Genomic DNA, 14,402 nt, shown 5'->3' on the forward strand with positions numbered 1-14,402 from the left:
TCACTGCAGCAGATTAAGAATGATTTGGGATTGCTTGGCTCCCTCTTTCTCATTGTAAATAATGCAATGCACAATTTCAAGTGGCAATTGCAAGGAGAAATGTAAAATCTAAAAAGCAGGTTGGAAAAGAATTTTATGATTTACTAATTTAAGTACAAATTTGGTTGTAAAACATGTGCCACTGTATTGTACCTGGACAACTAGACAAGTTTTTTAAAAAGCCAAAATATTGCTAAGCTGTAATGGATTTCCAAAACTGTGACAAAGTTGATCGTTTTTATCTCCGGTATTTCTTCCTGATAAGACGTCATTTTTTCCTATCAGACAAATAACACAAGCTTAGCCTGATGTCAATCTCTGGGCTAAATATGTGTAAATATTTATTTGGATTGACTGAACTGTACTGAAATAACTTCAGCTCTTGCTGGTGGAGGATCAAAATTACCAGCAGCTATTTCATTCACTGTTTTTTGAAACAATTACTCTCTAAAATTCAGGAAGACAGCTTTAAACATATAACTTGCCTCACTGTTCTTCCGTTCCTTTTATTAACTTATGATGTCAACAGCTCTTTCTTCTCTCAAAGGGATTTAGTACCCCTGTGTGTGATGGATGAAATGGACACTGAATAAATTTCAGGAAGAGATAGACAAATTTTTAATTATTAATGGGCTAAAGGATTATGGAGAGTGGGCAGGAAAGTGGAGTTTATGCTGAGATGAGATCAGCCAAGATTGTATTCAATGGCACAGCAGGATCGAGGGGCTAAATTGCTTACTCCTGCTCCTAGTTCTTATGTTCTTATTGTACCCCTTTCCTTTAAATCTACCATCACCCCCTCCCTCAAAACACTAACTCATCTTGACATCATTGTCCTCATAAGCAATGGCTAAATTCCTTTCTCTTTCCAAATATTCCTTGAATGCATTTTCACCTTCCAACCTGGTGTCCACCTTGCTTGGACTCCATATTTAAGTTCTCCACAGTAACAACAAAGGTCAAATTTGAGCTCATGTTACATCCTATGTTATTTTATCAAAGGGAAGCTATCATTGTTTAGCCATGTATGCAGCCTTTAACACTGCTGACAACACCACCTTGTTCCAATGACTCTGCATTGTTATCCAGCAGGGTGGGATGGCACTTGCCTGGTTCCATTATCATCTAACTAGTCAGACCTAGGACAATTACTGGCAATGGAAGCAGCTAGAGTCACTGTTGTGCACTGTGAGGCAGAGGACTAGGTGGATAGCACATTTAGAGTGGTGGTCAAATTGCAGTTTAGGGGTGTGCAGGCATATTGGGAATGTGTAACTGTGAAGAAGTCCAAGAGATACATGCATGTCTCCCCTAAGACACTGGTTACTGGTGAAGGCAAATGTCTCTCAGAGAAGTATAGTTAGAGTCAAGTCTGTGGCATTGCATAGGAAACTGAAGGTATGAGGGGCAAATTGGCAATGGTTGATTGGGAAAATACACTAAAAGTTTCAATGTGAGACAGGCAATGGTTAACATTTGAAGAAGTACTAGGAGGTCTACAACAGATATGCATTCTTCTAAGGCAGAAAGTGTAAAGTGAATCAATTAAGGTTAACAGAAGTTAAAGCTTGCATTGGATTAAAGGAATTGGCTTATAAGAATACCAGAAACAATAAGCCTGAGAATTGGGATCAATTTAGGACATTGCAAAGGAGGACAAAGGAACTGATAAGGAAAGGCAAAAAGAATATGAATGTAAGCTAGAGAGGAGCATAAAGAAGGACTCTGAAAACTTTTATCAATATGTGAAAGGAATATGATTAGAAAGGATAAATGTGGGTCCATTACAGATGGGGACAGGAGAATTGGGAATTTCTGTAGTGAATTCAACAGAAGTGGAGAACAGGGAAATGGCAGGGTAAATAAAGTTGCTTTGCATTTGTCTTCACGGAAGAGGATATAGAAAAACTCAGAAAAACTTGTCGACTTGTGTAACTGGAGAGCTACAAGGTATTAATGTTAGTAAAGAGGTAGTATCTGAAAGAAATAGCTTGATAAACCTCTTAGATCAGATGAGTTTCATTGTGTACAAGATAATGAAAACAGAATATTAAAATACTTGTAAAAGCAAATATAATTCTCGGTAATTATCTGCATCAAATTTACTTCCAGATTCTGATGCACGGAATCAATTTTAAAAGTATTCACGTACATGTTTGCGAGTAACATTTCGAACATCTCCCACATACATGATCTTCCCCTGGTGCCGGACCATACCCACTGTGATAGAATCATCACAGACTTCCGATGCAATGTAACGTTCCACTTGGATCCCCAGATCCCTTAGCACTAGGAGTCCTGCAAACAGACAGATACAGTTTAACATACAAAGAACAACAATGGTCAGCCTGCTCATCTTTCACTGACAAATAATGCAAAAATAATGGTGAGTGACTAGCTAAATTCTGGTAAATGCACATTTTGCAAAATGGTTTTGGTGTAGTTATCATTTCAGTTGATCAGAGCTAGACAAGATGCCTCAACCTGCGTTTCTCCTTATCATAAATGTTAAATTTCCAAATATTTAGCTATTATATATATTTTAAAAATTTGTTTTAAGGTATCTGATTAGACGTCAACTTTGTGCAAAAGTTGAATTTTTACTGTCTGTCAGCAAACGTAAGGTAATGCATAAATAATAGTATTCAAGGAGCTACCTGAAGGGATCATAAAATATTAGCAAAATTTCTACATTCAGGTTCAAACTTTAATATATATGAAACATATGAATAAACAGTCTGACGGCACTTTCTACTTGTTTTTTATGTTGATTAGCTGCAACACTGCTTTTCAGTTACCACTCAGAACTGGTTTGTGGATTCATGACCTAATATTGCGAATACAACAACTGAATGTTTCCAACTAAACATTCTTTATACTTAAATGAGGCAACTTTCACGTTGTTTCATTACTTAGGATTTAAAAAAAACTCAATCAAAAAGTATTAGAAATATTAAATTAAAAAATGACATTAATACAATACATGTTTGTTGTGTTTGGACACAATTTTTATATGATTTGGAACCACAATTAACAAACCAACTGATAATTTGCTGAGCCATGGAACTAAAACCTACCTCTTTAAACAAACTTTTCTTTTTATTGTGAAACACTTTGAATGCTTATCTGTACTAAAGTTTGTAAATATCCCAACATTTAGTCCTATGAATCTTCCACAAAGTCTCTCTGAGCAAGAGCAACTCTCCTTAGGTTAGAAATTTAAACTGTACATATAACTCCAGATGTGATCACTCCAAAGCCCAAAAGGCTTTATTCTTTTACTCCAATTCTTTTGTATTGAAGAATAGCATGCTATTTGCTTCCCCAAATCCTACTATCATACATTTATTTACTCATTCGGTGGTACAGAACTCAAGTCTGACTGAAAAAAAAAGGTTGTCGAAGCTTTTCATCTTGTATTCATAAGCATGCACATCAATGTAAAGCAAAACAATTTTACTACTTACTGTATGAGAGAAATGCTGATTGTTGGCATGTCGATATTACCATGGATAATGCACTAGTTAAATGACATCTGACAATTAATTGCCAAACCTTGTTTACATTTCAAACCAGGCAGTAGACTCTGGTGTCAACACTTTGTTAAGCATTGTTTGGTGCGGCTCAGGAATTTCATTCTAGGATGATAGCGTCTGCCTGATTTCAAATATGTAATGACAGCAGGCTGAGAAGGTGCAGAAAATTGCTGGCCCCTGGTTTCTCTGAACCCCCTTGCTGGTTGTTGGAGAATTCCATTTCTGCTCACATTTTCCAATGCTCCTCCAAACTATCAGCTTTCAAGGACCACAGCCATCAGCAACGGTCTCCTAACTGTTAGCGTCAATGTCCGCCACCTTCATATCTTGTTTGCAAGTGTCCTGTAGAAAAGGTATGGAGATCCAGGAGGTTGTAACCCAATGATCAATTCACATTACAGAAAGTCTTTGGATATGCAACAGTCATCTATCCAATAGATTTGGCTGAACCAACATAGACATCATTGGCTTAGCAATGAGTTTATGCTTCAGGATCTCTGAGTTGGTGATCTTGTCCTACCAAATGAAACAGAAGACAATCCAAAACAGCAGAAGAGGGAGCTGTTCAGCTTTTTCTCCTGCCTGGTGAATGTTGTCCTGCTCTCACCACTGTGGAAGAGTATATCGAAACAGTCTTGGTACACTCGCGATTGAGCGTTCTCAATCAGATTGCCATTGGTCCACACTCTCTTCATCTGTTTGAGCACAACAGCTGTAGCTTTTGTAAAGCTGCAAAGATTCCAGCTTCAAGTGACAAGACTGCTGCTAATTATTGAATCTAAATCCCTGTAAAACTAACAGCCTCAGAATCACTTTAACAATGTTGAAGCTGGTGGTATAGCAACACTTTGGATCATGATATTTGCCTTCCTGATGCCAAATGGCCAAAGCAGTAGAGATTCTGTCCTTTTGCTGCTGAAGGTGTTCCTCAACAGGGAGTGTTGAGGCAGTTTTGCCGACCTAATGATGAGGTCTTGGCATATCTTTACCTTGGATCCCAGGTGAGTAAGGCTAAAGAGCTTTCCATCAGTTCTGGTATGTGAACAGACACTCTCTGTAGATGACTTGAAAGCATGATAGCAAGAAAGAGAAGAATCTGCCATAGTGTTGGTGCTGGAATACAACCCTGTTTGTCCCAACTGTGCATCACAAACGTTTCTGATGTTGCCCCATCATCGCTAACTTTACCCATCAATAATATCATGAAACAGAGATCACATTGAGCAGTTTCAACAGGCAGCCATCTTTCTCCAGCAGCTTAATAGTACACTTCTGCTCACATGGTCAATGCCATTGTGAAAGTGATGAAGGCAACACATAACGGTCTCCTTTTATCATGATGCTTCTCTAGCAATTGCTGGACTAAGAAGAACATGTAAATTGTAGATCTTCCAGTTTTGAAGCTAGATTGGGATTTGGGAAAGATGTTTTCAGCCAGAATCTGATAAGAGCCACAGCAGCAAATATTTATCTCATGATGCTCAGAAGGGAAATCCTTGACAGTGTTGCAATCACTGTAGTCACCCTTGATCTTGTAACAGGTCACCATCATTACCTCACACATATCCTGGTGCAATGTATGACTCCCTCCAGCAGAGACGTGAATAATGACCTTGTGTCTTGCGTTTGAGGTCTGGGTGCTCAAATTGCATCAGTCAGCTGAAAACTAAGCTGGCACTCTGAAGGCAATGAGGAATTTTGTCATCTTTGTATATCTTAGTTGAGAGGTGGCTATCAAGACATTTTCAGAATCTTACATTGAACTTAATCACCAACATTGGGCTTAGTTTATCAACTGCTTTGTGAAAGACCCATCTTCTCAAGTGCTTCAGAGAAGGAGGAGTTGATAATGACCTGCACTTCAGTTTGAGAGTGAGTGCACAGACAAGTTCACACTGAAACCTGAATGTATTTTTCTCAGACTAGAATCTTCACCACCCATCAAGGGAAAGACAGCAATCCCACAGACATTTGAAGGTGGTGGTACATCTTAAAACTTGTAACATTAGAAACAAATGGTGGAGAGAGCACAGCGATTCGCCAACTTATAGATGCCAATAATATGCATGGTTTCTTCAGCATTGTCAAACTGATCCAGGGTCCAAGCACTCAAAGGTCCATCAGACTGAGATCCAAGCATGGAAGGGAACTCATCAAGAATAAGGAAGCAGCCTGCGCTCACTGGAAAGGACATGCGGAAGAACTCCTCAACCAAGAGTTTGCCACTTGAATGTCCTCAACTCTATTTCTGAATACCCCATCCCACTCAGTGCTGGTGCTATCTTGGTCAGAGGGAAGTTGTAAAGATCATTGACAGCTGAGAAAAATAAGACCTCTGCAGCAGATTGAATCCCTTCCAAAATGCTGAAATTTAGCAAGAGTTACATTCCCGACATAGCTGCGTAACTTCATTTCCTTCACCTGGGAAGAGGACAAAGGAATGCTGTGACTGTGATTATGTTAAAGAAGGAAGACACATCTGATCGCAGTAACTGCAAAGGAGCCACAGTGCTGACTGCCTCAGGGAAGATCATTGCAAAGATCGTCCTATATTGTCACCTCCCAGTGGTTGAAGAGTTTCTTCAGAGCCACGGTGCGGTTTTCATCCACAGACAATCTTCACTGTTCAGCAAATCCCCCCAAAAAATGGGAGAAACACACCAACTGTATACAAAGCCTTTTTCAACCTCAGGAAAGTTTTCAAGTCTGTCAACTGCAAAAACTTCTGGAGTATTCTCTTCAAATTTAGCTGCTCTCAGAAATTTGTTACCATTCTCTGAATTTAGAAGGACATATAAACACATGACTGTCACCAACAGGACAGGTTACAGACGCGATCTTGAAGGCGGCTGGGGTCAAAGTTTTATCATCACACTAACCCTCTTCTCCATTATCTTCCATGTAGCACTGCACCTCATGTCCAATAAGTTACCTGGGCATTGAAACTATTTATAGAATAGCTGAGGAGCAGTTCAATCAACATCTCCTTCAATCCAAAACCAAAATCACTTCCCCATTTAACTTCATTTCATCAAAAACCTTGGATTCAGACACTCAGCCTCTCATCTATGCCATTAATTATAGATTATAAATAGCTGAAGATCAAGCACTGACCCTTATGGTATCCTCATAGCTACAGTTTGCCTACCAGAAAATTATCCCTTTATTCTGGCTCATTTTTTTGTCTGTCAACTCCACGTTAACATAACCCAAACATTTTAAGCTTTTCAAGAAACTCTATGGATGTATCAAACACGATTTCAATTTCATTAAATAATAATTAGTCTTGTCTCTATCGATGGACTCTAGAATTTCCTTCTGATTGATATCAGGCGAACAGTTCTAAGCTGCCGGCTTATTTTCTCCTTCTTTTCTTGAAAAACGGATTTACTTTTGATGCCTTCCAATACTCTGTCATGCAAAGGTCATCCTCAACTGCTGGAATTGAAAAGGCTGGAGAACCAAAGTGGATAAAACACTCTGGGTTGGTTGGGAGAAATATTGATAAATCTAAGTTGAGAAAAGGGGAAAAAAAAAAGTTGTGTGAGAGGGGTTGTTGTAATAGTAGGGAAAGGAATTTAAGGAAAAAAAATCTATTTCGAAAATTTTGGGACTTGCAAACATTTTCTCGTAAATTATTTGGTTATGATTTATGCTAAAATAATGCTTGCATTTGATGTGAGTTTGCAAAAATTCAAAATTCAATTGTACACCATATCCTTGAACCAATAGGACAAAGAGGATTAGTAGATGAATAAGCTACTCAAATACAAATAACAACCACAAATAATTTTCCACAATGATCAAGGAGAATAATTACTTCATCATCATGCTAAAATCAACACTTTTTCTTCAATGTTCACACAAGCGTTGATGCAATTTATATATTATTTAAACATTTGGAATCAGACATACTTGCATGGCATAAAACTTGGGTGAAGGTCAATAAGTTCCAAACCAAATTTAAGCTCTCTTCTGAGACATAAAGAGTGGCTTTGAATTACATCTTTTTGACAAAAAAATTATCTATCCTGGAACTAGCTATGTTAAATTTATCATAGATCACTATTGATTGGAATTATCCTCAAAAGTAGTTTTGATAGGTTTTTCAACTTCAGTACTGATAAAGACAAATCTTTACTTAATGAATTATTCAATGTACAAACAGAAAAAGGAAAAATATTTGATTTAAAGCAGCTCTGGATAATATCACACTAAATGGTATCAGCCCTAGTTAAGTGGTCATACAGCTGCCTGAGTCAGGCACTCCCACTCTAGAGATTTGAGCATTTAATCCATGCTGACATGTTAATACAATACTGACAGCCTCTGCACTTGTCTTTTAACATAGGCATTAGTAGGTCATAAGAACAGCAGGCTATTCAGCCTCTTACATTTGTTCTATCATTCAAATGTGAAACTATTAATAGACCTAACATCTATCAGTATTGTGAGACAGCTCCACACTTCTACCAACCTGTGTGTGAAAAAATTGTTTCTTAAATAGTTTGGGTCTGATTTTAAGGTTTTGTTCCCTTTTCTCAGATTGAACCACCAGGTGAAAAAGTTTCTCTTTTTCTCTCCTCCATAAATTCTTTATAATATCCTAAAATTAGTCCTTTATCTTCCAGTTTCCAGATAACATGAGTAGCACGGTGGCTCAGTGGTTATCACTGCTGCCTCACAGTGCCAGGGACCCAGGTTTGATTCTACCCTGTCTGTGTGGAGTTTGCACATTCTCCCTGTGTCTGTGTGGGTTTCCTTTGGGTGCTCCGGTTTCCTCGCACAGTCCAAGACATGCAGGTTATGTGAATCAGCTGTGGGAAATGCAGGGTTACTGGGATAGAGTTGGAGAGTAAGTCTGGGTGGGATGATTTTCAGAGGGTCAGCGTGAACCCGCTGGGCCGAATGGCCTCTTCCCACACTGTAGGGATTCTATGATTCTACGAACAAGATGATTTTATGTAACGTCTCTCCATAATCTGCACTGTATCAAGACCCATTTGACCTTTCTGATGTGTAATTTCCAGCACTGCACACAGTAGTCCAGATACGATATTATTAGGGCTTGTTATAGCATTTTGCATTACAGCAACATTTCTAAAGTTTCTTCCACTTTGTATCTATCTTGCAAGTTGTAAAATTTATTATTCCATCAGCTAATCTAATTATTTCTTCTTTTCTGACTAGCACATTACAGAGATCTGGGTATCAACTCCTAAATCTCTTTAGACCTCCACTGTTCTTAGCTTTGCACCATCCCCAGTTGGATATGCAAGATTCCACACAAAGTAGGTCCTCCAGCTGACCTGATTAATATTCATCCCTCAGCCAATACCATCAAAAAAATTCCAGTTCTTTATATGTGAATGATTTCTGGGACATTGTTTTACGCAAATTGGATGTCCATTACCCTTCATTACAACAGTGATTACGTAAGTATTTAATTGGCTATGATACAGTTAATTGTCCAGAACTCATGAAAGACACTTTATTCATCATCAACATTAAACTAATTTTAATTAAAGCAGCCCCGACACAGAAAAAAGAAAACAATTAATAGATGAGCAGAAAAATATAAAATTGTGTTAATACACTTTGCAATTCATGGTTTCTGCATAGGATCTCTTTAAGCGTTACACATTACTTTTTTTCTTCCAATTGCCACCTAACTCACAGTTTTAGAATTTTCTGTTTCAGAGGTACAGCATTTGGTAGATACCTCATTCCACGAAAAATCTGCATTCTGCAACCTAACTTAGAGGAAAAGAAAAATGTATTAAAGATTTCAAGAATTCTCTCAATAACCACAGTGTTGAAATAGTGACATCAAAAATGTCGTCTCAACTGTCTATTTGTCAGGGAATTCCTCCGACACTAAAGATTTATTCTTTAAATAATTCACATGAGTGAGGTAATTTAGTTAATCAAGCCACTGAAGCAGCCAATACTTCTGTTTCTATTTTTGCAAAGAAATATCATCACCTGACAAAGTTATGAGGGAAACGCTCTGCTTCGTTCTGATAAACATGATGAGTTCATTTCATCTACTTCCACATTTTATTCCTGAAAATATTAAAATCTTAAGTGCTAAAAACTTTCCTTACTCTAGATTTCATATAATTTTTAGTTTGTTTTTGTATTTCTCACATGATGTGGGTGTTGCTTTGCCCATTCCTAATTATCTTGTAGATGATGGTGAGGAGCTGTCTTTTTGATCTGCTGCAGTCTTTGGCGTGTAGAGACATCCACAGTGCTGTTAGGAAGGGAGTTCCAGGATTCTAGCCCAGAAACTATGATATAGTTTTAAGTGCTAAATGGCTTGCAGGGAAACTTGCAGTAGGTGGTCTTCCCATGTATCTGCTGCTCTTCTAGGAAGTGGAGGTCACGGGTTTGGTAGGTTTTGTGTAAAGAGCCCTGATGAATACTTGCAGTGAACAGAATGCACACTCCTCAGACAAGTGGACTCTTTGCTTCATACTCCTTGTGCCTTGTCGATGGCAGGAAGGCTTTGGGGAATTAAGAGGGTACTCACTATAGAATCCCCAGCCTGCCCTTGTAGCCGCAGAGTTTATATGGCTGGTTCGTTCAGTTCCTGGTGAATGGTCACCTGAAGGGTGTTGATAATGGGGGATTCAGCTATGGTAATGCCACTGAATGCCAAGAGGAGATGGTTGGATTTCCTCTTGCTAGAGATACTCATTGCCTGGCGCGAATGTTACTTGTCACTTATCAGCCAAGTCTGGGTGTTATCTAGGTTTTACTGCACTTAAACATGGCTGTTATGGATGTGCTGAACATCGTGTAATCAGTGAACATCTCTACTTCTGACTTTATGATGAAGAAAAGGTCATTGTTGAAGCTGAAGATGGTTGGGCTAGGACCCTATCATGAGGAATTGCTCAGACTGAGATCATTGACTACCAACATCACAACCATTTTCCTTTGTGGTAGTTATAACTGTCAAAAAGATTTTTGCAGAGGAATCTGCTTAGGTTTAAGGAGTTTTATAACAATCTCAATGATTGACAATTTACAATTTATAACTTCTCCAAGGTGATCAGAACATCCTGTTGCACATTTTGCACACTTAGAGAATTTTATTTTTAAAATTCTGAGATAGCTTTTGGAATTATTCAATATGGAGGGTGCTGAGCCATAACCTGTATTGATGTGAAGCAGCTAAATATATGTCTGATACAAGTAGAATACAATAATACAATAATTACTTGAGCATTACAGGACCATAAAGCAGCTCTTATAACTTAAATCAATTGAGATCTGTTAGATGGTAACTTATTCTGAAATACAATTTCAGATTTTTTTCCCTACAGTTAACTACCCCTTTCTTTTCACCCCACCATTTCTTACTCTTCTGCAAGTGCCTAATCCCATTTTCTGGAACTTATTCCAAAACACACATTTCTCTCTGACTTCCTTCTTTTCTGCCATATTTTTTTTGAGTCAAACTCCAACTGAAATTTCAGATGTCATTTGAAACTAAAAATTGTTGCAACCAGATAGGAGACAGTGCTATTTTGAACAGATAACCCAGCAGTGCAGTGCAGTAGGCTGAAGAAAAGGAAGGCTGGATCCAGAAGTTGGAAGTTAAAAACATACCAGGGTTGCTGCAGGGTTGCTTCTTTCTGTTACTTAAAGCAATGGACTGACCAGGCATGGTCAAACAATGCTGTCACTAAGGATTCAGATAAACATGAAACTGTTGTGGGCAGACCTGGACAATTTCTGGAGGAATGTGCTATATCAATGAGGACCATGGTCATGGGACTCAAGTAGAGGGGAACTGCAGTTAAATGGGAACCAGTGGCTAAATCCCTGAAGTAAAGGAACTGAAATTTTATTGGAGGAAGACTTAAAGGACTTTGTGGCAGAAATTGGCATCGTATATGTTGTGTACTGCCTAGTCAATCCATTTGATGAGATCTATTTTTGCTGTACCTGCGATTTAATTTATATCTTATTATGATTTGCCTTTTGATTCACATTAGTTTATACTGATTTTGGTTTAGTAGTTAAATGTTGTAAAAAGTAAAATCTTGCTCACTTGTATCTCAATGGTATCGTTTAGTCAATTCAGTTCGTTTGGCTGTTGGTTTTCACCAGAATCGTAATAGTCTAGGCAGTCCCAGCATGCCCTTTCTATTCTGCAGATCTCTCAGATTTACAACACAAATGTAAAATTACAGTCTATTAACCTGGTATGAAAAACAGTCAGATCTTAATCTTCAATTTGTTAATATTGAAAGGTGATGAACATTCTCTACTGGGTAGAAATTAGTTGAGAAAAGTAATTAGAGCGCTTCCTAATTAATACAGTATAGCATCCTGAACAGAAATTGCAACAGAAACATCAGGCTATGCTCTCATATAAAATTGGGTTGATTCAAAGCTCATAAGAAAGAATCAAAGAAGCTGAAAGTTCATGTCTAAATTCTTTAAACTAAGATCTTGTCACTTTAGCCCTGAAACAGTGAGACTCATCTCCTAACCTGGAGTTTCACTTGATGGAAGTGAACATTAGAAAATCAGATGGAGAGGTCAATGCATCAATGTATATTACCTTCAAGTATCTAGCCACTTAAGCATTAGTTCTTAAGAAAGCTGTAGAAAAAAAATTACACACTAAAATACACATCAACAAAAGACTACGAAAAGGTAGTGTCTACTATATGATGTCTATTATCAAAACCAAAATACATGTGGAGATTTGAAGGGCCCATAAAATGACCATTAATCTCTGGTTGAACATCAGCATCCAAATTTAAGCTCATAAATTTCACGCATCAAACTTGAGACAAAAAAGGGCACCAAATGAAATCTCTCACAGCCATACCAACACACTGTATTATCAGTATTTAACTATTATTGCACAAATAAGACTGCACTTCACAATCGGCTTTCCTGCAGCAACCAGGCCATTTTGAAAGAGTGGCCTGGATTTTGCAGTTAGTAATGAAGAGATATTATTCACTAGTGATCTAGAAGGAAGTCTCATAAAAGGATCAGCAATCCATATGTTAACCTTTCCCAATATTAATTTGAATCTGGCACCGAGTCAAGGGGATCTCCAGGCATCCATCAAGTAGGATATGAAACTAATCACATTCTTACAGACAGCAAACCAGGAAGTAAACTCACTGATTATCAATGACTTTTATAAATTTTATACAGGGCAAAATAAAGAGTGAGTAATAGAAGCCAAAATTTCATCAAATTTTGAAAGTCATATTAAAAATATGCAATCATCAGAATGGAAAAATATAGCATTATAGAAATATTAAATTAGTTTTCCAGAAACAGACAGGTTCTTTAGCAGTAATTATGACTTAGCAAGCCGTTAAAAATTCAATTACATCTGAGGAACAAGATGTACCTTTTTTGAAAGTTTTTAAAACAACGACGTTGCAGTTTAAGAATGGGTAATCCCACATCAATTTAGTGATTTCTGCAGCAAGGTCAACAGCATACCAAACAGTGAAGCAGAGAAACACTGATATCAACTTCTGCATTTATTTGCGCATATTTGGACTCTGGAGTTACTGTTAGTTTTGAGGAGTGATGATGCTGACTGCTGACAGCATCACAATCAATGACATGGCATAGACTTGTCAAATAGATCAAGATGCACAAAGGATGAATAAGATCATTTCCAATCTTAATCATGTTCAAGTAAATAGAAATACTGAGTAGAAGTACCTAGAACTGCTGGAAAGGATTCTAGAGCAACAACAAAACTCCTGGCCTGATTATTACGAGCCACAGGGAGATAGGGTGACAAGTGAGAGTCCAACAGAGAGGCTGGGCAGTCACTTGATATCGTTGAGATCCTATTTAGGGGAGATTTTGCTGATAGCAGTCTGGCTGTCTGCCACAGGCAAAGCTCATCAGTAAGAGAGTCAACCATGCAGTAGCCGTCCGTTCCTGCCATCCAAAGTGCCATCTGAAAGGGTATCCCCTCAACAGTGAGGGGCCTACCATCTTCCCTCCTCTAATTCATACATTTAATTTTATTCCTCCAAAGGTTTTAATATGCTCTTGATGTCTCTCTCTTATCTCAACTATGAAAGATCCCAGTGGGGCTACGATGCTTCAGAGCTGCCAGCCTGCTGATTAGGGTCCTCCTGCCAGCCTTAAGAAACTGAGCTGAAAGGCAGCAAGTGAGGAGGCCATCTCTGGGTACACTGTTGTGTCAGACTTGCTGTCACTCAGTACAGATTAAAAATCGTTATTGGGTCCTGATGCCTGCGGGAAAATCCTGGCTATTGTCACAAATTACAGAAAGTGAAAGAGATTTTTCAGAACTAGTCTCCATATTCACTACATTGTGGAAGTTTTTAAACTAACCTTTATGTATTATGATGAGGCTGCATTATAATCTCTAAGTTGTAGCCAAGATGATTATTTGGCTGCACAAGAACTATCGGACTTTTGTTAAAAATGGTTAACTCAATGGTTCAAACTTGCTCAATATAATTAAGCTTTTATAACGTACCACGAATGTAACGACCAAATTCTGTTACTAAATTACCCTTGAAAACCGCAATGACATAAAGCTTACTGTTGCTGAAAATGCAGGTACTTGAGTACTAATGTTGCTATTCCAGATGGTGACAGCTTCCAGCGTGTCTGTTGCTACAAGGAACTTTAAGAAATTGCCTTTTTTTACGAAATCAAGTACATTAGAAGTATTGAGATAACAAGGTGTAGAGCTGGATGAACACAGCAGGCCAAGCAGCATCAGAGGAGCAGGAAAGCTGATGTTTTGGGTCTAGACCCTTCTTCAGAAATGAGGGAGGGGAAGGGGAT

The 14,402-nt window shown here is 38.1% G+C and overlaps 1 protein-coding gene across 7 annotated transcripts in view; it reads right to left on the reverse strand.

Annotated features, from left to right (window-relative positions):
- dnmt3ab (DNA (cytosine-5-)-methyltransferase 3 alpha b) overlaps positions 1 to 14,402 on the reverse strand; it is a 115,960-nt gene that overhangs the window by 62,561 nt on the left and 38,997 nt on the right. For all 7 annotated transcript variants that reach the window (XR_007262078.1, XM_048596634.1, XM_048596633.1 and 4 more), the window contains one exon: positions 2,192 to 2,337. Coding sequence is in view for 6 of the 7 variants with exons in the window: in XM_048596634.1 (XP_048452591.1) it covers positions 2,192 to 2,337 (146 nt within the window). In the remaining variant the exon portion in view is untranslated. The remainder of the gene's footprint in view (positions 1 to 2,191; positions 2,338 to 14,402) is intronic.

This window comes from Rhincodon typus, chromosome 5 (genome assembly GCF_021869965.1).
Source record: "Rhincodon typus isolate 14 chromosome 5, sRhiTyp1.1, whole genome shotgun sequence".
Classification (NCBI taxonomy): Eukaryota; Metazoa; Chordata; class Chondrichthyes; order Orectolobiformes; family Rhincodontidae; genus Rhincodon; species Rhincodon typus.